The 23,519-nt window shown below is 45.6% G+C and overlaps 1 protein-coding gene across 4 annotated transcripts in view; it reads right to left on the bottom strand.

Annotated features, from left to right (window-relative positions):
* Positions 1-335: 335 nt before the first annotated feature.
* Positions 336-23,519, bottom strand: part of adgra2 (adhesion G protein-coupled receptor A2) — a 61,174-nt gene continuing 37,990 nt past the window's right edge. For all 4 annotated transcript variants that reach the window (XM_042331576.1, XM_024438774.2, XM_024438772.2 and 1 more), the window contains exons 5-20: positions 21,308-21,379; positions 21,130-21,201; positions 20,659-20,822; positions 19,940-20,153; positions 19,496-19,660; positions 19,190-19,388; positions 18,858-19,007; positions 18,466-18,627; positions 18,172-18,372; positions 17,593-17,782; positions 17,233-17,444; positions 5,483-5,610; positions 5,240-5,363; positions 5,003-5,151; positions 4,005-4,094; positions 336-3,840 (exon numbers count right to left, since the gene is read on the bottom strand). In XM_042331576.1, coding sequence (XP_042187510.1) covers positions 2,421-3,840; positions 4,005-4,094; positions 5,003-5,151; positions 5,240-5,363; positions 5,483-5,610; positions 17,233-17,444; positions 17,593-17,782; positions 18,172-18,372; positions 18,466-18,627; positions 18,858-19,007; positions 19,190-19,388; positions 19,496-19,660; positions 19,940-20,153; positions 20,659-20,822; positions 21,130-21,201; positions 21,308-21,379 — 3,712 coding nt within the window. In that variant the 3' untranslated portion in view covers positions 336-2,420. The remainder of the gene's footprint in view (positions 3,841-4,004; positions 4,095-5,002; positions 5,152-5,239; positions 5,364-5,482; positions 5,611-17,232; positions 17,445-17,592; positions 17,783-18,171; positions 18,373-18,465; positions 18,628-18,857; positions 19,008-19,189; positions 19,389-19,495; positions 19,661-19,939; positions 20,154-20,658; positions 20,823-21,129; positions 21,202-21,307; positions 21,380-23,519) is intronic.

Here is a 23,519-nt window from a genome sequence, read left to right as displayed (position 1 = left end):
AGTGGTTTTATTATTTTACTATAATGTTTTTTTGTTATTGTATTGTAATTTGAAATGTAATTTAACAAAAAAGGTCTACACAAATATAACTAATTGTCATAAAAACGGTTTAGTGACAAAGGTTTCAGCTTTGTTTAATAGAGAGCAAGATTTCACAAATTAGACCACAACATCAAGAAAGGCTAATATGAACAGAGGCTTCAGGAGCAGCTGGTGCTCAGACATCCGGTCACTGAGTTTCTCAAACTCCTTTATTCGCATTCACCTCCTGTTCATATCAGAGAAGGCTATTGCCCAGTCAGTATGAGAATAAATGACAAAATACTAAAGTTGTATTTACTTTGCATCAGAGTTTATTTTACAAGGCACAGTCTGAATTTCTTGAACAATATATTATTGAATTAAAAACAGTTATTTCATACTGATGTCATTATGACAAATGAAATATAAATATACATAAAACATTTTGAAATCTCCCTTTTTCATTTCGAGATGAGAGTGGACACAAAACTTGGAAATCATTTCAGGACAAATGGGATGAATGTTAGTAAATGGATGAAATGTTAACAATCTGAGTAACCATTAGTGAAAAAGAGGACACATTCTGCCATTGTGTTCTTGCACATGTTGACATTTTACACCTAATGGAAATGAGTGTAACAAGCATGGTGTTTTGTCTACAGACAATAATGAGGAAGGTAAGTGCAACCACTGCTTTGTACTTAACACAACTCTGAGCTTTGTGAGTTTGTGAGTTCTTCCTCATGTTATTATCATTGACCAAAAGGGAGATTTCAGGACCTAGAATAAGGATACAATCTATGAATTGTATCCCATTTGCTAAACACTGACGTTGAGGTAAGCTCTGCTAGTCTATACAATTCTTTGGCACAATCATTTCCCTGAATACATTGGAGTTGTTTAGCAGAGCGTATCTAAGATGAACTGAGCTGTTGCATTCTCACAAACTAAAAGAATACTGAAGATCAAAATGGCATAATATGGTTTTACACAATATTGTATGATAATGTGTGTGAAGCAACATCAGAAAACCAAGTAGCATAAATGAACCAGAATTCTGTCATTCATTTTTTTGCCTTTACTCTGAGCTTTGTACATAAACATAAACAAATAGTGTAGAAGTATTTGATGATTACTGTAACAAGCTTTGAAGCCATTGGATTATGAGGTGAATGTGAGGGGGGTATTTCAGTAAGCACTTATCTTGGTTCATGTGATATAAACCAGAGCTATTTACTGCATAATAAAACATTCATTACCATATTCTCCTTCCTCCTGATTACAGATGGCAAACTCAACATGGTTTAAACTGATGCGTCCCTTTATGTCAGTGCATGAACAATGATGTTTGAAATCCTGGAGAGGGCAGTCTACATCCATGTTCAAATAACTGTAAATCCAGAGATTTGAAACTCCAAGGGGGAGATAGCACAGTAAGGGGAAAGGGGAAAAATGAAGAAGGACGGGGAAGTTCATATAAAAAAATCACCATAGACATTACAGAGTACATGCCAGGGTCAAAGAAAGGTCACTCTAGTTAATTTGTCCAAATACTGATACTTGTTCAATCCTGTTTATTAGGGGAGGAGTTCCCTCTCAGTGCTGATGCGTATTTGAATCGAAGTCAATACGATTTAGTAAAAAAAGTTTTAGAAACTGCATTCTCTCATCCTAGATTGAGAATCACACACACAAACACACGCACACACACATGCCCACACACCCACAATACTACAAGAAAATATAATAAAAGCAAAAATATTCTTCACAGAGGAAATGCACAGCCGTACTGTGGAAATGGCCAATCTTAGATTCCATTTCATGCCATAGTCGATATGCATAGAATAAGAATACAAACAAAACAATAAAGCTTTACTTAAGGAATCCAAAATCAACATCTTATGTTGATTTTAGATATAGCTGGTAAAAATTCCTGTGACGTGTAGAATAAATGAGTATTTTAGGTTTGAAATATGAAAAACAAAAGTACACAAAAAACAGGTCTTGAATTCATGGCAAACCCAACAAACAGTTGTTATGTCTGTGCGAGAGCTGAGAGTACAGGACATGGTTGTCTTCATACACATCCCATACCATCATTGTAATGGAAAGCTAAATGGCTGGACACAAAAGTAGCAAGCGACACAACCCCATAATCTAGCTCTTTTAAACATTCAAAAGAAAAAACGCATCATGATCTGAATCCCAATTTGAGATCCACATCTGAAATTAGAAGAATTGTTCAATTCTTTTAATGTCATTTACACGAAAGTCTGAGTTACACACATGGATCTCATATTAGGATTAATCTGAATAGACATAGGAGACTATAACAACTGTCCAATCATATCAAATTTTGTCAGGGTCCACTGTGGACATGTGCTGGGAAAGAGCTACAGTCACACTGTAGTTTCACTCTTCCACATACTTTTCATGCCCACAGAGCTCTGGGAATGGTCCGTGCCACTTGTGTCCAACTCCAGCTCTATCACAGAGCTCTTGAGGGTGCCGTTAGGGGCAACCACTGGCACAGTGGTAGTGATGTTGTTCAGAGGGTAGGAGCTGCGCTTAGCTTCACGCTCTGCAGCCGCTGCCAGTTTCAGATTGTCTCGGCTGGCGCTCCGCCTATTACCTTGCATAGCCACCCTGCTGGCCACAGAGGGGAGCAGAGGGAAGGGCTTACGGCTGCCGCTGCTGCCCCCGTCACTACCCTCTGAGGGGCTGGTAGCAACTGTCTCCCCCACTCTCCTACCATTACCGTTGGTTAGCGGGCTGGCATGGCTCTCAGAGTGGCTGTGATGTAGGCTGCCGTTCTCACTAGTGGCCTGTTTGTGGGCTGGATGGGCAGCGTTGTGCTGCTCTATACCTGTAGGTCCCAGTGCTCCCATACTGCCCCCTCCACCACCAGCCCTCAAGGCTTTGAGTCGGTAGTGACCTCTGCCTTCACCTCGGTGGTGATACTGGCTGATCCCTTGTTTAGTTCTGCCACTGACCTTCCTCCTCTGAGGTTGGACAGGGGCTACAGAGCCTATGGTGGGCAGCAGGTTGTTAGCTTGCTTGTTGTTATTGTCCGTACTGGTGCTGGTGTTGGTGCCTGCTGGGGCATGAGTGGCATTGTTGGTATTGTCTTGTGCCACCTGCAGCAGGTTGGTAAGCTTGCAGGGCCCAGGGCCTACACTGCTGATCCCACTGGGGATGGAGGAGGACCTGGCTGATGAGGAGTTCTGGGGATCCTCTGGAGGATGGCAGCCAACGAAGATCTGGGATCCCTGTTCAGAGGTGGTCTGCATCCCACTAACAGTGGTGCAGGTGTGCGTGTAGACTGGCATAGGCTGGGAGAGGCGATACCCTGGGCAGCAGCCCAGCCAGGAGGCCTGCACATCCAGGCGTCGGAAGCAGTGGTGCACCACCAGGAACACTCCCGACACGGTGGCAGCTACCCCATAAAGAGAGCTAAACAACAGGCTGCTGTGCCCTGTCAGCCACATGGCCATGGCTCCACAGCCCCACAGGGCCAGGAACAGGAAGTGGGTGGCCACTAGCACCAGGAACTGCACCTTCAGGGAGTACTGGTCCTCTGGGGTCAACGCAGCATGCATGGTCCCCACCACAGAGTCTGTTGACAGGAGACTAATGCTTCCACCCAGGGCTGGCTGGCTCTCAGGCACAGGGGAGGACAGGGAGGATCCTGGGCACTCTTTGGCCACCCGCTGCTTCAGGCGAAACACAGTGCACAGGAAATAGATCCAGGTGACCAATACCGCCAAGCCTGCAGGGACAAAGAAGGCCCCCAAACTGGGCTGCCACACCAACCAGCAGCTGGAAAATACAATACAAAAGTCAGTAAGGTCATAGCAAAGAAGGATACCTCTGTGTATTCCAAATCTCATAAAAAATGGCAAATTCAGCTCTTGAATAAGCACTAAACCAAAATATACTGTATCAAGGGCCAATTGCTCAATGCTAAAATGAGAAGCACTCACTAAGGGCTGTTGGCCCCATAGTTGTTGACATTGACAGCCGCAGTGATGCCACATATGATGAGAGGAACACCACCAGCTATTAGATAGAACCTGTATTCAGAAAATACACAAATTACAGGGATCAAAGAAAATTAGATGAAAAAGAAAGCAAGAGGGAATGACAGTGAACTCATTTAGATGTGAAGTATCATGTCCCAGCCACAATATTGGAAACAACAACTTAAACCCAAGGACTGCATGACAAATTACATTTCAGTTTCTGTTTATTCTGTATGAGATTTAGGGGCTTTGCTCCTTTGTTGTTTTCTCTCAGCAAGCATACATTTCACAGCTGTAGTGATCCCTAGGCTAGCTGTCTGTGATCTCCTGAGCTGAACTGAGCTGTAAGTTGGGCAGCCTCTCTGAGCTAGCTAAGTGTAACAAAGGGCAACAGGCTGCTGGGGGGGGGGGTTGTGATTTATCACAGGGATAGGCGTCATTGGAGGGCTGACCCCATGCGGCGGTGGGCAACAGAAGGGTTTGGGAAAGCCACAGAGGTCAACAGTACAGTGCATGATCACAGCCAGGGAGCACCAGGGCAGAGGGGGAAAAGGGGGAGGAAGAGAGGAGGGGGGCAGTAATGAGGGGACAGTGCGCCCCCTCCATCACCCTTGCCAGATTTACGACATTCTCCTTAACCTCTGTTATCCCTGGCTCGTACATTCCACACCTCCCCCGCTCTGGGCTCAGCACTCTGCATCTGTCACTGCTACTCTTTTGTGCCTTAGCAGTAGTCTACTGTTTTTCCCTCCAAGGCTTTCTAAAACAGAAGATCCTTGGTTCTAAACACAATGGTGGTCTTTGATATGACACAGTTTGTGTGTCCGTTCACATGAATACAGTCATTTAAAATACCGCCCCACAATGAGCTCACAACTCAAACGTTGACCTGTTTGACAATGACTCACAACATTCTCATATAAAAGTCAACTCTGTCTCACCCTGATGACATCACTTACCTGAGCATAGGCCGCTGAGTAGCTGGAACAGGAGACTCTCCCTCTGGTTGCCGTGGCATCCTCCAGACCGCCTCTTTGTAGAGGACTCTAGCACTGACCCCAATCCACAGCAGTGTAGACAAGGAGGAGTAGTGGAGAGCGATGCCCACCTGACACAAATCACACAGGGTCAAACACACAGCCTACACACACCAGATGTAGAGAGCATTTGCTGGGTCTGGGAGGAGAGGGACTTACTGCCTGGCACACCATTGGATAGCTGGTCAGGGTGATGCCTCCTGCATAGACAGATGTGGTCATAGCGATGTGGAAGCAGGTATTGAGTAACGTGTGCCAGCTCTTTCTGGATATGTTTATAGAACTGCAGGAGGAAGAAGAAAACAAAGAGAACCATTAAATGGACATAAAGACACTGTGGGGTAGGTCAGATAGCAGACACACGCACACACACACACGCATATGCACACGCACACACGGTACCTGTGGTGTAGTATGTGTGTGATGATGATGGTGAAGAGGCAGAGGAGGAGGATTGCAGTACAGCTATAGACCACAGGGTGGAGTACCTTCACTGACATGGGTGGGGAGTGGGGGAAGTCAGGAACCTCCTAGGAAAAAAGAGAACTATTAATATCTTTGCAATGACCACACTGTGGGGCTTGATATAAAATCTCCAGACCTCGAGAAAAGAACATGAACATTCATCCAGTGAAGTGATTTTTGATTAATATCTATTAGGATCCCCATTAGCTGACGCCAATAGTTACAGCTAGTCTTCATAGGGTCCGACATAAAGAAAAAGACATTACAGACAAAATACTTTACAATTTACATACATTTAAAAACATTAGCATGTAGTGTGTGTGTACACGCAACAAGTAGGTCACACGGGGTAGATGATTTGTGTCGTGAGGTGTTGCTTCATTTGTTTTTTGAAACCAGGTTTCCTGTTCACTTGCGCTAAACAGATGGAGGGGCATTCCATGCTCTCATGGCTATGTATAATAATGTATGTTTCCTTGAATTTGTTCTGGACCTGGGGACTGTTAAAAGACCCCTGGTGGCATGTCTGGTGGGGTAAGTGTTTGTGTGTATCAGTGCTATGTGTAAGTTCACTAAGCAAACAATTTGGAATTTCTAACACATTAATGTTTCTAATAAAAACAGGAAGTTGACACAGTCAGTCTTTCCTCAACTCGTAGCCAAGAGAGATTGGTATGTATAGTATTGATATTTGCTCTCTGATTACAATGAAGACGTGCCGCTCTGTTCTGGGCCAGCTGCAGCTTAAATAGGTATTTCTTTGCAGCACTTGACCATATGACTGGACAATAATCAAGATAAGATAAACTAGAGCCTGCAGGACTTGCTTTATGGAGTGTGGTGTCAAAAAAGTAGAGCATCCCTTTATTACAGATAGACCTCTCCTCATCTTTACAAACATTGAATATTTATGTTTTGACTATGACAGTTTACAGTCTAAGTTAACAACAAGTAATTGAATCTCCTCAACTTGTTCAACAGCCACACCATTCATTACCAGATTCAGCTGAGGTCTAGAACCTAGGGAATGATTTGCACTAAATACAATTCTCTTTGTTTTAGAGATGTTCAGGACCAGTTTATTACTGGCCAGCCATTCCAAAAAAGTCTGCAACTCTTTGTTAAGGCTTTCAGTGACTTCCTTTAGCTGTGGTTGCTGATGTGTATATGGTTGAATCATCAGCATATATCGACACACATGCTTTGTTTAATGCCAGTAGCAGGTCATTGGTAAATATATAAAATAGTAGAGGGCCTTGAGAGCTGCCCTGTGGTACACCACACTTTACATATTTGACATTAGAGAAGCTTCCAGTAAAGAAAACCCTCTGAGTTATAGTAGATATATAGCTCTGAATCCACAATATGGCAGAGGTTGAAAAGCCATCACATACGTTTTCTCAACAATAGGTTATGGTCGAGCAACTGCTCGGCATCTGACCATAAGGTGCTACAGAGTGTAGTGCATATGGCCCAGTACATCACTGGGGCCAAGCTTCCTGCAATTCAGGACCTATATAATAGGTAGTGTCAGAGGAAAGCCCATAAAACTGTCAGAGACTCCAGTCACCCAAGTCAGACTGTTTTCTCTGCTACCACTCGGCAAGCGGTACCAGAGCGCCAAGTCTAGGACCAAAAGGCTCATTAATTAACAGCTTCTACCCCCAAGCCATTAGACTGCTGAATAATTAATGGCCACCAGACTATTACATTGACCCCCCCATTTGCTTTGTACACTGTTGCTACTCAATGTTTATTATCTGCGCATAGTCCCTTCACCCCTACCGTACAAATTACCTCTAACCTGTACCAGCGCACACTGACTCGGTACCGGTACCCCCTGTATATAGCCCCGTTATTGTTATGTTATTGTGCATATTTTTTATTATTCTTTACTTTAGTTTATTTGGTAAATATTTTCTTAACTCTTCTTGAACTGCACTGTTGGTTAAGGGCTTGTAAGTAAGCATTTGACTGTAAGGTCTACACTTGTTGTATTTGATGCATAAGACAAATCAAGTTTGATTTGATTTGGTTAATAATATCAAAGGCTGCACTGAAGTCTAACAGTGTAGCTCCCACAATCTTCTTATTACCAATTTCTTTCAACCAAAAGAGTGAGTGCCCTTCTCTATAAGCACGCTGAAAGTCTGTTGTTCGTTTGTTTACAGAGAAATAGCATTGTATTTGGTCAAACAATTTTTTTTCCAACAGTTTGCTTAGAGCTGGCAACAAGCTGATTCGTCTGCTGTTTGATCCGGTAAAGGCCATTTTACTACTCTTGATAGCAGAATGACTTTTGCTTCCTTCCAGGCCCAAGGACAAAGACTTTCCTCTAGGCTCAGATTAAAGTCATGACAGATAGGAGTGGCTGTAGAGTCAGCTACCATCCTCAGTAGCTTTCCATCTAAGTTGTCAATGTCACGTCCTGGCCATAGAGAGGCTTTTATTCTCTATTTTGGTTAGGCCAGGGTGTGGCTAGGGTGGGCATTCTAGTTTCTTTATTTCTATGTTTTCTGTTTCTATGTTTTGGCCGGGTATGGGTCTCAATCAGGGACAGCTGTCTATCGTTGTCTTTGATTGGGAATCATACTTAGGCAGCCTGTTTTGCCACCTTAGTTGTGGGTAGTTGTCTTTGTTAGTGGCCTGTATAGCCCTAGTAAGCGTCACTGTCGTTTTTTTTTCTTGTTTTGTTGGCAACATTTAAAATAAAGAGAAATGAACACTCACCACGCTGCACCTTGGTCCGGTCATTTCCCTGCCGACGATCGTGACAGTCAATGCCAGGATGTTTGTCATTAACAATCATTTTCCCACCTCTCCCACACTACTTTACACAATTGAAACATACAGTGCTTTTCTTTAATTGTTAGTTATTTTTATCCATGAGTACGATGACTTTTTTCATCATTCTTTACATCACTGATTTTGACTTCATAATACAGTTTCTTCTTTTTGTTGAGTTTAGTCACATCACTTCTCAATTTGATGTGCAGCCACTCCTTTTGCCCCATCTCTTTCAACCATACAGTTTTTCAATTCCTCATCAGTCCATGGAGCCTTAACAGGTCTAACAGTTCATTTCTTAACAGGTGCATGTTTATCAATAATTGGAAGAAGCAATTTCATAAATACATCAAGTGCAGCGTCAGGATGTTACTTATTAATCACATCAGACCAACAAATATTTTTAACATCATCTACAGCTAAATCTTTTGTACGATCTCTTATACGCTATTTTAGGCCCAGCCTTTGAATCTTTGGCTTTCCTGGAAATAGACACTATATTGTGATCACTGCATCCAACGGGTACCGATACAGCTTTCCCTAAGTTTGTTTTATTCACTGCTTTAGCACACTCCGCCAACCCTGATGTCCATTCCGTGTCTGAATCCTGGCTTAGGAAGGCCACCAAAAATAGAGATTTCCATCCCCAACTACAACATTTTCCGTCAAGATAGAACTGTCGAAGGGGGAGGAGTTGCAATAAACTGCAGAGATAGACTGCAAAGTTCTGTCATACTTTCCAGGTCTATGCCCAAACAGTTTGAGCTTCTTATTTTAAAACTTCAATTCTCTAGAAATAGGTCTCTCACTGTTGCCACCTGTTATAGACACCCTTCAGCTCCCAGCTGTGCTCTGGACACCATATGTGAATTGATTGCCCCCCATCTATCTTCAGAGTTTGTTCTGTTAGGTGACCCAAACTGGGATATGCTTAAGACCCCGACAGTCCTACAATCTAAGCTAGATGCCCTCAATCTCACACAAATTATCAACGAACCCACCAGGTACAACCCTAAATCCATAACCATGGGCACCCTCATAGATATTATCCTGACCAACTTGCCCTCCAAATACACCCCTGCTGTTTTCAATCAGGATCTCAGCGATCATTGCCTTATTGGGGCGGCAGGGTAGCCCAGTGGTTAGAGCATTGGGCTAATAACCAAAAGGTTGCAAGTTCAAATCCCCGAGCTGACAAGGTACAAATCTGTCGTTCTGCCCCTGAAAAAGGCCACTGTTCCTAGGCCGTCATTGAAAATAAGAATTTGTTCTTAACTGACCTGCCTAGTTAAATAAAGATATTTTTTTTAATTGCCTGCATCCGCTGTGGGTCCGCGGTCAAACGACCACCCCTCATCACTGTCAGAGGCTCCCTAAAACACCTTCTGTGAGCAGGCCTTTCTTACCGAACTGGCCCGGGTATCCTGGAAGGATATTGACCTCATCCCGTCAGTTGAGGATGCCTGGTCATTCTTTAAAAGTAATTTCCTCACCATCTTTCAAAAAATGTAGAACTAAGAACAGATATAGCCCTTGGTTCACTCCAGACCTGACTGCCCTTGACCAGCACAAAAACATCCTGTGGCGGACTGCACTAGCATTAAATAGAACCCACCATATGCAACTTTTCAGGGAAGTCAGGAACCAATACACACAGTCAGTCAGGAAAGCAAAGGCTAGCTTTTTCAAACAGAAATTTGCATCCAAACTCCAAAAAGTTTTGGGACACTGTAAAGTCCATGGAGAATAAGATCACCTCCTGTTAGCTGCCCAGTGCTAGGAGACTAGGAGACTAGCCCAATGCTAGGAGACTAGGTAACACTGTCACCACCAATAAATCCATGATAATCGAGAATTTCAGTAATCATTTCTCTACGGTTGGCCATGCTTTCCTCCTGACTACCCCAACCCCGGCCAACAGCTGCGCACCCCCCGCAGCTACTTGTTCAAGCCTCCCTAGCTTCTCCTTCACCCAAATCCAGATAGCAGATGTTCAGAAAGAGCTGGAAAGCCTGGACCCGCACAAATCTGCTGGACTAGACAACCTGGACCCTCTCTTTCTAAAAGTAGGTCTGTTCAACCTCTCTTTCGTATCGCCCGAGATCCCTAAAGATTAGAAAGCTGCCGCAGTCATCCCCCTCTTCAAAGGGGTGACACTCTAGACCCAAACTGTTATAAATCTATATCCATCCTGCCCTGCCTTTCTAAAGTCTTTCGAAAGCCAAGTTAATAAACAGATCACTGACCATTTCGAATTCCACCGTACCTTCTCCGCTGGGCAATCCAGTTTCCGAGCTGGTCTCGGGTGCACCTCAGCCACGCTCAAGGTACTAAACGATATCATAACCGCCATTGATAAATGACAGTACTGTGCAACCGTCTTCATCAACCCGGCCAAGGCTTTCGACTCAATCACAGCATTCTGATTGGTAGACTCAACAGCCTTGGCATCTCAAATGACTGCCTCGCCTGGTTCACCAACTACTTCTCAGACAAAGTTCAGTGTGTCAAATTGGAGGGCCTGATGTCTGGACCTCTGGCAGTCTCTATGGGGGTACCACAGGGTTCAATTCTCGGGCCGACTCAATTCTCTGTATATATCAACTATGTCGCTCTTTTTGCGGGTGATACCCTGATCCACCTCTACGCAGACGACACCATTCTTTATACATCTGGCCCTTCTTTGGACACTGTGTTAACAAACCTCCAAACGAGCTTCAATACCATACAACACTCCTTCATGGCCTCCAAATGCCTTTAAACGCTAGTAAAACTAAATGCATGCTTTTCAACCATTCGCTGCCCGCACCTGCCCGCCCGACTAGAATCATTACTCTGGACGGTTCTGACTTAGAATATGTGGACAACTACAAATACCTAGGTGTCTTGCTAGACTGTAAACTCTCCTTCCAGACTCATATTAAACATCTCCAATGCAAAATAAAATCTAGAATCGGCTTCCTATTTCGCAACAAAGCCTCCTTTACTCACACCGCTAAACATACCCTCGTAAAACTGACTGATTCTCGACTTCGGCGATGTCATTTACAAAATTGCCTCCAACACTCTACTCAGAAAACTGGATGCAGTTTATCACAGTGCCATCCGTTTAGTTACCAGAGCCCCATATACCACCCACCACTGCGACCTGTATGCTCTAGTCGGCTGGCCCTCGCTACCTATTCCAGACCCACTGGCTCCAGGTCATCTATAAGTCTATGCTAGGTAAAGCTACGCCTTCTCTCAGCTCACTGGTCATGATAACAACACCCATCCGTAGCATGCACTCCAGCAGGTATATCTCACTGGTCATCCCCAAAGCCAACACCTCTTTGGCCACCTATCCTTCCATTTCTCTGCTGCCAATGACTGGAACGAATTGCAAAACTGAAGCTTGGAGCCTTATATTTCCCTCACTAACTTTAAACATCAGCGATCTGAGCAGCTAACCGATCGCTGCAGCTGTACATAACCCATCTGTAAATAGCCCATCCAATCTACTTACCTTATCCCCATATTGTTTTTATTTACTTTTCTGCTCTTTTGCACACCAGTATCTACTTGCACATCATCATCTATACATCTATCTCTCCCGTGTTAATTTGCTAGATTGTAATTACTTTGCTACATTGGCCTATTTATTGCCTAACCTCCTCACGCCATTTGCACACACTGTATATAGACTTTCTTTTTTTCTTTTGTGTTATTGACTGTACGCTTGTTTATTCCATGTGTAACTCTGTGTTGTTGTTGTTGTTTGTGTTTGTGATAAAGCTTTGCTTTATCTTGGCGAGGTCGCAGTTGTAAATGAGAACTTGTTCTCAACTAGCCTACCTTGTTAAAGGTGAATAAAAATGATTTTTTTTTAATTAAAAAGAACAAAGTACAACAGCATCAGTAAAAATGTGATCAATACATGTGGATGATTTTGTTCCAGATGTCATGCCCTGACCTTAGTATTCTTTGTTTTCTTTATTATTTTGGTTAGGTCAGGGTGTGACGAGGGTGATATATGTGTTTTTCCCTGTCTAGAGTTTTGTATGTTTATGGGGTTGTGCCTTTTCTAGGTGTTTTTATGTCTATGGTTGCCAAGATTGGTTCTCAATCAGAGGCAGCTGTTTATCGTTGTCTCTGATTGGGGACCATATTTATGTAGCCATATTACTTGGGTATTTCATGGATTATTGTCTATGTATAGTTGCCTGTGTCAGCACTCGTTGTTCATACCTTCACGTTCGTTTTGTTGTTTTGTATAGTTTGTTAAAAGTGTTATTCGTTAATTAAAGGAGAATGTATTCTCATCACGCTGCGCCTTGGTCTCCTCTATTCGACGAACATGACAGAATAACCCACCAAACCAGGACCAAGCAGAGTGAAAGGCAGGAACAGCAACAGTTTGGTTGGAAAATGGACCCGGCAGAAGGATGAGTGGGCGACAACCTGGGAGGAGATAGAGAGGTGGTCGATCGATCCAGGGAGAGTGCCAGAGCCCACCTGTGATTCAATGGAACAGTGCGAGGAGGGATACAGGAGAATGGAGGAACGGCGACGATATAAGGGTACACGGCTAGCACGGAAGCCAGAGCGGCAGCCCCAAGATTTTTTTGGGGGGGAGGCACACGAGGAGATTGGCTGAGTCAGGTAGGAGACCTGAGCGAACTCCTCGTGCTTACCGTGGGGAGCGTGTAACTGGTCAGGCACCGTGTTATGCAGAGATACGCTAGGTGTCTCCAGTGCGCTATTCTAGCCCGGTGCGTTCTATTCCAGCTCCTCGCATTGGCCGGGCTAGAATGGGCATCCAGCCAGGAAGGAAGGTGCCGGCTCAGCGCTCCTGGTCTCCAGTATACCTCCTTGGACCAGGATATCCTGCGCCGTCTCTGCGTACTGTGTCTCTGGTGAGTCTGCACAGCCCAGTGCGTCCTGTTCCAGGGTGAAAATAAACATCCAGCCAGGACGGGTTGTGTCAGCTCCACACTCCAGACCTCCAGTACGCCTCCACAGTCCAGTACGTCCTGTTCCTGCTCCCTGCACTCGCCCTGAGGTGTGTGTCACCAGCCCAGTACCACCAGTGCCAACACCACGCACCAGGCTTCCTGTGCGCCTCCAGAGCCCAGTACGTCCTGTTCCTCCTCCCCGCACTCACCCTGAGGTGCGTGTCCCCAGCCCGGTCCGGCACCACACACCAGGCCTACAGTGCGCCTCGCCAGTCCAGAGCATCCGGCGTCAGTAGCCAGTCCAGAGCGTCCGGCGACAGTACCCAGTCCAGAGCGTCCGGCGACAGCAGCCAGTCCAGAGCGTCCGGCGACAGCAGCCAGTCCAGAGCGTCCGGCGACAGCAGCCAGTCCAGAGCGTCCGGCGACAGTACCCAGTCCAGAGCGTCCGGCGACAGTACCCAGTCCAGAGCGTCCGGCGAGTCCAGTCAGAGCGTCCGGCGACAGTAGCCAGTCCAGAGCGTCCGGCGACAGTACCCAGTCCAGAGCGTCCGGCGACAGCAGCCAGTCCAGAGCGTCCGGCGACAGCAGCCAGTCCAGAGCGTCCGGCGACAGTACCCAGTCCAGAGCGTCCGGCGACAGTACCCAGTCCAGAGCGTCCGGCGACAGTACCCAGTCCAGAGCGTCCGGCGACAGAAGCCAGTCCAGAGCGTCCGGCGACAGTACCCAGTCCAGAGCGTCCGGCAGAAGCCAGTCCAGAGCGTCCGGCGACAGTACCCAGTCCAGAGCGTCCGGCGACAGTACCCAGTCCAGAGCGTCCGGCGACAGTACCCAGTCCAGAGCGTCCGGCGACAGTACCCAGTCCAGAGCGTCCGGCGACAGTACCCAGTCCAGAGCGTCCGGCGACAGTACCCAGTCCAGAGCGTCCGGCGACAGTACCCAGTCCAGAGCGTCCGGCGTCAGTAGCCAGTCCAGAGCGTCCGGCGACAGAGCCAGTCCAGAGCGTCCGGCGACAGTACCCAGTCCAGAGCGTCCGGCGAGCAGCGTCCAGAGCGTCCGCGACAGCAGCCAGTCCAGAGCGTCCGGCAGAGTACCCAGTCCAGCGCGTCCGGCGACAGTACCCAGTCCAGAGCGTCCGGCGACAGTACCCAGTCCAGAGCATCCGGCGACAGAAGCCAGTCCAGAGCGTCCGGCGACAGTACCCAGTCCAGAGCGTCCGGCGACAGAAGCCAGTCCAGAGCGTCCGGCGACAGTACCCAGTCCAGAGCGTCCGGCGACAGTACCCAGTCCAGAGCGTCCGGCGACAGTACTCAGTCCAGAGCGTCCGGCGACAGTACTCAGTCCAGAGCGTCCGGCGACAGTACCCAGTCCAGAGCGTCCGGCGACAGTACCCAGTCCAGAGCGTCCGGTGATGGGCCACAGACCGGAACCTCCAACGACACGCCACAGACCGGAACCTCCAACGACGGGCCACAGACCGGAACCTCCAACGACGGGCCATAGACCGGAACCTCCAACGACGGGCCACAGACCGGAACCTCCAACGACTAGTCTAGGTGTTTTTATGTCTATGTTTGCCTGGATTGGTTCTCAATCAGAGGCAGCTGTTTATCGTTGTCTCTGATTGGGGACCATATTTAGGTAGCCATATTCCTTGGGTATTTTATGGGTTATTGTCTATGTATAGTTGCATGTCAGCACTAGTTGTTTATAGCTTCACGTTTGTTTTGTTGTTTAGTTTAAGTGTTCAAGTGTTCTTCGTTAAATAAATAAGAGGAATGTATTCTCATCACGCTGCGCCTTGGTCTCCTCGTTACAACGAACGTGACACCAGAAGTGTTTTGTAAACACCATACTGTAGGTTGATTAATAACCTGAACCAGATTACAGGAACTGGTTACAGTGAGAAGCTTCCTCTTGAGCGGACAGCTTGATGAAAACCAGTCAATATTCAGGTCCCCAGGAAAGTAGACCTCTCTGTTTACATCACATACACTATCAAGCATTTCACACACATTATTTAGATACTGACTGTTAGCACTTGGTGGCCTATAGCAACACCCCAAAAGAAAAGGCTTTAGATGTGCCAGGTGAACCTGCAACCACAACACTTCAATAACACTTGACATAAGATCTTCTCTAAGTATTACAGGGATATGGCTCTGAATATATACAGCAACGCCTCCCCCATAAGCATTCATGTCTCTTCTATAGATGTTATATCCTTCTATTGCTACTGCTGTATCATCAAAAATAATTATCTAAGTGAGTCCCAGAAATGGCTAATATATTAACGTTATCTGATGTTAGCAAGTTATTGATTTCATGAACCTTATTTCTAAGGCTACATATATTAATATGGGCTATTTCCTGTCCTTTCCGGGTAGCTTATCAGAGATAGACATAATATAGAAAAGAGCAAAGAAGAAAAATATATTAATTCAGCAGTCAATTAATCAGTTAGTGTGTGTGTGTGTGTGTGTGCTTCAGGGTTGAAGATACGAACCTGTCATGTCCTGGTCTAAGTATTTTGTGTTTATCGTCATGTATTGGGTCAGGCCAGGGTGTGGCATGGGGTTTTTGTATTGTGTTTTACGTTCGTTATTAAACATGGATCGCAATCTACACGCTGCATTTTGGTCCGACTCTCCTTCACACCTAGAAAACCGTAACAGAACCCATAGGCTTGGGTCTCTCATCCCTTCCAGGCTTTTGGGAGGGAGGGTGGACAATGAGCCTGTCATAGCAGATGTAAGTAATGTCCGCACACACTCTGGCAGCTTTCATGACTGGGATAAGTTCTTTCCTCTTCTGGTGCACAGCTTCAGATTAGTCCTTTTTGAGCAAGAAGTACATTCCGCTCAAGTTCTTGGCTCTTTCCAGAACAGGTACCTTGTCCTTGAACCTCAGGAACTTGACCAATATTGACCTGGACCTGTCAGCTGGGCCGGTGGTGGGTTTTCCAGTCCTATGAGCGCGCTCAAACCTCAATCGTCTTGTGGTCCATCTTCTGTTTCTCCGAGTTCATTTCCCTCACTCTGTCCTCAGACTCCGTTCAGTTCTCATGTGGAGATTCTGCAATTCCGTCCACAACAATGTTGTTTCGCCTTGATTGTCATCGAGATAATCTGATTTCTCCGTCATTGTTATCATGGATTCACATACAGAACTGATGTCCTCTCTCAATGACTTACAGATTTTTGACACCTTGGCATTCTCCTGTTTAAACTCACCAAGCTGACCCTGGGAGAACTGCAAACTGTTCTTCAGGTCCTGGACATCTATGTTCAGGTCATCCGTTATTTTATTAATTGACTTCACCAGTATTTGGACACAACACTTGAAGTTTTTTTCTTGTTGTTGTAACAACCGCTTGTAGAACTTTTTTCGTTTAATTAAAAGATCCTTCACCTGTGATAGAGAAACCACTGTCCCCCTTGTATTTTGTAGGTTAAGCTGTTACTCCCACGCAGTTCCAGACAGAGCAGGTCGCAGGGAGGATTGGAAACAACAACAACAACAAACAGCAGAGATCTAGACAGCCACAAGCCCGGGACAATCCGCGGTCCCAGCCACAATGGCTATCCACATCGCAGGCTACACTCAAGCCCTGAAGAAAACCCCACTCGCCCTATAGGCAGCTAGCTAACAGCTAGGCTATCTGCTACGCCAAGCAGCTCCTCAGACCCGGCCTTGTTCAGCAGGATCACTGGACAGGTAGTAGAGGTCTCAGCAACTGAAGCCAACCACGTCGCAGGATCCAAACTCAAAAGGTAGCTAGCTAGTAACCAAACTTTTTCAATAGACTTTCAGAACTTTCCAAAACAACAAACTGAGCTTTCCCTCATTCCACATTCCACCGCAATTGACGTGTTGTGCAGTGCGTGTTGTGCAGAGTCATCATTACATTACATCCAGCATGTGTCTCTGGGAATGAGTGAGTGATCCTAGGATGTGCTCCCGCCCTACCTGCAGCACGGCGTAGTTGCTGAGTACAGAGCAGCGCAGGGTCGAGGTGGCAGAGTCAGTGTGGGCCAGTAGGCAGCCCTCCTGGCTCCATCCCCCCTGCTGCTGCTGCAGGGCCTGCAGGCTCCAGTGGGCCGCCACTGGGTCACTTCCCGGGATTGAGTGGCGCAGGGACACCAAGATGGGCTCCGAGTGGTTCCACATACTGCACCCGTCTGCCACACAAAGGAGGAGATGACCATCACTATCACTGTCACCAGCGCATACATTTGTATTTTGTAATTGTCTTAAAATAACCAGGTTTGACCCATCTCTGTAAATTTGTTGAATTGTGTAATAAAAGTGTTATAGCTGCTCCCTCACCTAGGCCTACGTAGATGACAGGGCTGTTGACACTGCGTCTGCGGGCGTTCTCTCCAGGACCACTGAAGTTCCCTGAGAAAGGGAAGAACCTCCCTGTACGGAACGCCACAAACTGAAGCTTACAGTCTGACGGGGCGTCAGGGGGGAACAGAGAGGCAGGGAGAACCACAGATGCGAGGGCTACAGCATTCTAGAGGGAGAGAGAAACATAGAAAGAGAGAGAGAGAGAGAGAGAGAGAGAGAGAGAGAGAGAGAGAATCATACCATTCATTCTTTACTGTCCTACTTTCACCTATATTTGACTCTGTTAACCCAATGGAATACGAAACAGAAATTTCAAACACCAAACGACAAAATCTAAAACCTCAGGATTTTCTCCCTCTTTCGTGTCAGCTGTTGTAAATGACTGTGCTAAATGCAGATCCATGCCATCTCCAGTAGGTCAAGCTCTGAGGTGTGTTCCCTCTAATGACAACCGTATGCACTGTCTGCCATTGTACCACAGACACACAACTACAGTCCTGTTTGTGGGTAAGGTTGGGTTCAGGTCTGGGTGAGGGAGACGGAGACAGTGCTTACCTTCATGGGGAAGTTGTTTATGGAGGTGTTGTGGGTGCCTGTGGTGCAGCGGAAGCGGAGCTGCTGTTCGTGGGTGGGCTCTGCCCCCTCCATGCCCAGGTTTCCTAACAAGGTCTCCCGGCGTTGGTAAGCTGTGCAGCTCATGCCAGTGAAGTGGGCCGGACGGATAAGATGGGCCTCCATTACAATGTTCTTGGAAAGCTATAGGGGGTTAACAACGTTGATTACATTTAGGACTGTTAGATAAAAAATAATATAGAACCTTAAAACATGTTGGAATGCAGGTTGTTGTACCGTGGAGAGGTCCTGAGCATGGCTGTGGAGCTGGGGCCAGGCCAGAGTCTCCAGAGAGTGGACTATGGAGCTGCAGGCTTTCTTCTCTCTCTGGGCATGGGCCAGGATCTGATTATCCACCTGCATCAGGTTACTGCCCATATCCACCAGCATCTGTGACAGCTGACACATACATACACACAGGTAAAGACATGAAAAAGCAAGCATAAAAACAGGCATTTACATAAACACAGGGGGCAGAAAGAAACTTAATCATGGACATAAGGTAATGAATATATCATGAATATTCAAGTCAAAAAGTCCCTATCAACTCTTTCCAATTAAAGACAACGCAGATACAAAATAGAAAATAAAAAAACATGCATTGAGGGATTAAAATCTCATTGTCCCACCTCTCGCAGTGGTCGGACATAATCCATGAATTTCTCCATCATCTGGGCCACATACATCACGTCCATAGTGTCAGTGAAACTGGATGCATCCACGGTGTACGTGCGCACCTGACGTGCCAGAGTGACTGCATTAGAGGTATTGATGGGCATCTGGAAAAAGAGAGAAGTATGATTATTTTAAAGCAAATAACTCAAATGTTTTGTTACTTTTACACATTTACCTTTCAGGCAACAACTAAATATTACTACCATAATATATGTATCATATTTTGATTTCATAGGTACTGGGCTAAATGAACTTGGGACAGCCCAAGCACACCCCTGGTACTGACCAGGATGAAGGTGTGTAGGACCCGTGTGATGTCGTTGGTGTAGAGACAGTTGTCGTAGTCTCCCTCCTCCCAGCTCCCTGAGCGGTCACAGTATCGTGATGCCTGCTTCTGCTCCACAGTACCCCCCATGGACAGGGAGGGGTAGCGCAGCTGCAGACAGTACTGGTAGGAGGTGATACCTGCCAGGGTTCTGGGCCACCTAGAAAAAAACACCAAGGGAGGAGGATGCAGCATGTTTTAATCAGAAGGACTGTTATTATTGTGGATTTAGTTTCTAGAGAGGGGAATTATTGTTTTCTTCCTTACTTGAACTCTCCCCGGTTGTTAGTGACTCTTTCCTCCGGACAGAAGGAGGCGCTGTTCTCCAGCACCACTATTTCCACGCTGCGGGAGGTGTTGCCCCGCCCAGTAGCCACCACACACTTCCACTCTCCACTGGCCTCAACATGCACGTTGGACAAGATGAGCTCACTGCACCGAGGAGACAGTACATCAGTCACTGCCATCACACATACCCAGACAGCACACTACACCTCATGTCCTATCAGCAGAAACTAAACAAACATTTTTTTTCTTCATCAATTCATGAGAACCAAACACTGGCCTCATAAACCATTACTAAATCAAAAACATATTTAACTTTATGATAAAAACATGAAAATATGACAATTGAGGAGTGCAATGAAAGGTAAGAAAAGAGTGCTGGGATTGACAGATATACCAACGGACCCCTTAGTACTGTAACATTACCTGGTAATGAAGGTGCAGTCATGCACCACGCTAGTCTCTAGACTGACGCCCTGCTCAGGGTCAGAGGTCACCAGCTGGCCGTTGTGGCGCCAGTGCAGCGCAGTGATTTTGTCCACCAGTGCGGCGGTGCAGTGGAAGGGCAGCCGGTCCCCCTTGAAGACCACCTGGCGCTGGGAGGGTAGGAGAGACAGGGTGTGCAGCTCCAGAGGCCCATCTGAGTGAGGAGAGGAACACACAGCACAGCCAGGAGAAGGGAAGGCAGATGAGACCATAACAAATCACTCTGGATTACTTCTGCTGCTCTTTCATTACACAACCTCAGCTAAATATTTCAGATGAAGCCATTATGAGCCTGCTTGTTTAGGAATATTGGATGCAGACAGCCCCAAATCATAAAGGCCGACCACAGAGGAGGCACAACACAGCTAACTGGTGCACTTCGAAAGACAGACTACTGAGTGGAAGAGGAAATACAATAGAAAACACGCTATTGGAGACAGCAAAACATTGGTATTTTGCATTTTTATTGCACTTCTTACATGTTTCCACTTGCTCACTCACAGCTTATTACTTTTCACAAACACTTACCTCATCTCACAATATTACCATGAGAAAACAATGACTCTGTCATTCATATGGTGACGTTTTCATACTATTTGAGGGGTGATAGTGGTGAACCACCGCATTCATATGCATTCAATTTCCTGTCAGACACTCACCACAGCTCAGCTGACTTTCGCTCAGTCCACGCAGGGGCTTTCCATGGAGGTTCCTGGGATAAGCACAGATTGTCTCGTCCCCCAGCCGGGCTATCCTGGTGCGAAAGTAACCCGGCACCCAGCGCAGCCCACAGTCACATGACAGAAAGTCAGAGTTAAAGTTCCTGGTGAGAAAAAGCAGGGAGTTTTACAACAGCATTCATCAGGGGAGATTACACTGAGGAGCGGGAGCACTTTCACTCTAACGGCATGTTGCCCAACAGTTCAGATCTATTCTCTGGTGGTCCATTATAGGATCAACATGTCAGATGTGACAAAAGGCTGTCCATTGCTTAAACTAAGCCTATAGGGAGAAAATGTGATCAGATTGCCAAGATTGCATTTATATCGCTTCCGAAGATTATACAAACATCTATCTGGAGCAAACTGTGAAGAAGGGGATGGCAGTTAGGAGCTAGGAACAGTACTCACACAAGTTTAAGATAGGCGAGCTCCTTGAAGACCCCTGGGTCCAAGGTAGATAAGATGTTCCCAGAGAGGTTCCTAACAGGAGAAACCAGACAGATGTTTAATCACTATCACTGTACTACGTACCCACAATACTACACTAGAATGTGTTGCTTTAGGGTCAGTCATTTAGCCTGCTTACAGTTTGGTGAGTTGGGTGAGTCCTTGGAACAGGTCTGGAGTCAAGCAGCCAATGCGGTTGTTGGACAGGTCGCTAGGAGAGATAACAGGGACAGTGAGGGCACAGCGGTGAATAATGGTCATTTCTTAAATACAAAATAGAATGACAAAGCCTTAAAACCCTCAACTTAATGAATTCCATTGGTGTTTAAATGAGGGTTACAGCATGAAATATCCTTCATATATATTTTTATTACATTTTTCTGTGTCCATATGCATATGTTGTCAAACTGATGGCAGTTGTGAAAAAAGTCAATAGTTGGAAGAGTTAAAGAGTTAAATGGAAATAATGCCATTGCACGTTAGGTACTTTTTTCATGAATTAGGCTATTTTCTGTTAAACCATATGGTCTATCTACTAGAAACTCATGGACAATATGAACACAGATAGAGTACCAGTCAAAAGTTTGGACAAACCTGCTCATTCAATGGGTTTTCTTTATTTTTACTATTTTCTACATTGTAGAATAATAGTGAAGATATCAACACTATGAAATAACAAATATGGAATCATGTAGTAAACAATAAAGTGTTAAACAAATCAAAATATATTTTATATTTGAGATTCTTCAAAGTAGCCACCCGTGTCCTTGATGACAACGTTGCACACTTGGCATTCTCTCAATCAGCTTCATGAGGTAGTCACCTTTGAATGCATTTCAATGAACAGGTGTGCCTTGTTAAAAGTTAATTTGTGTGTATTTCTGGGGGGTATACAAAAGATATCCCTATTTGGTAAAAAACCAAGTGCATATTATGGCAAGAACAGCTCAAATAAGCAAAGAGAAATGACAGACCGGTGGAAATCTGTCCTTTGGTCTAATGAGTCCAAACTTGAGATTTTTGGTTCCAACAGCCGTGTCTTTGTGAGACGCAGAGTAGGTGAATGGTTGATCTTTGCATGTGTAGTTCCCACTGTGAAGTATGGAGGAGGAGGTGTGATGGTGTGGGGGTGCTTTGCTAGTGACACTTTCAGTGATTTATTTAGAATTCAAGGCACACTTAACCAGCACGGCTACCACATCATTCTGCAGCGATACGTCATCCCATCTGGTTTGCGCTTTCTACAGGACAATGACCCAAAACACACTCTCCAGGCTGTGTAGGGGCTATTTGACCAAGAAGGAGAGTGATGGAGTGCTGCATCAGATGACATGGACTCCACAATCACCCAACCTCAACCCAATTGAGATGGTTTGGGATGAGTTGGACCGCAGAGTGAAGGAAAAGTAGCCAACAAGTGCTCAGCATATGTGGGAATTCCTACAAGACTGTTGGAAAAGCATTCCTCATGAAGCTGGTTGAGAGTGTGCAAAGCTGTCATCAAGGCAAAGGGTGGCTACTTTGAAGAATCTCAAATATAAAATGTATTTTTTTAACACTTTATAGGTTACTACATTATTCCATATTTCATAGTTTTGACATCTTCACTTTATTCTACAATGTAGCAAATAGTAAAAATGAAGAAAAAGCCTTAAATGAGTAGGTGTGTCCAAACTTTGGACTGGTACTGTATAAAAAATTAATACTATATATTAATATATTTTTTAATAAATATCCAAAATTACTTAAGAATCCCGGTAACTTTGGTAAATTACCGATACATTTGCAACCCTAATCTTGACACTCTGCATGTTGTTTTTGTGATCTCATTGGGAACAACTGGCTTCTCCAGCACATTGTATTTGTTTACAATAACAAAGTCTTATCCAAAGTGGCTTTCTTGGCCAGTAGGCACATCTCTCACAATTCCCATTCATACAACCAGCCAGCATGTAACACAGCAGGATAAGGAATTGGAATTTTGCAATACTCTCGTGACCTGTGAATGTTCCTTATCGATATAGACCATAGAACCTCTACTAAAGCCATATCACCAAAGAAGGAGCAAATGCACTCTGCAGCCCCTACATGCTGTGTCTGCATGGTATAAGGACAGTGTCAGAGTGAGCCTTCTTCCACTGTCCCCCTGACACAACCCAGCAGAGATCTGTCGAGAGTGTGTCTTTATCTCTCCCTGTTTGTTTTGAAAAGCCCCAGACCTTGCAGGGAAAACACAAGCAGTACAGGGAGGGGAAAAGAGTCACGCAGCGCAGGGCAGAGGACCGGAGCCGACTGTCCAAACACACAATGAGTGAGCTACAAGCGGCCGCAAACTGCTTCCCTGTCACATC

The sequence above is a fragment of the Oncorhynchus tshawytscha genome, linkage group LG12 (assembly GCF_018296145.1).
Source record: "Oncorhynchus tshawytscha isolate Ot180627B linkage group LG12, Otsh_v2.0, whole genome shotgun sequence".
Lineage (NCBI taxonomy): Eukaryota > Metazoa > Chordata > Actinopteri > Salmoniformes > Salmonidae > Oncorhynchus > Oncorhynchus tshawytscha.
The sequence above is the reverse complement of the archived record's forward strand: the minus strand, read 5'-3'. Positions and strand labels throughout refer to the sequence as shown.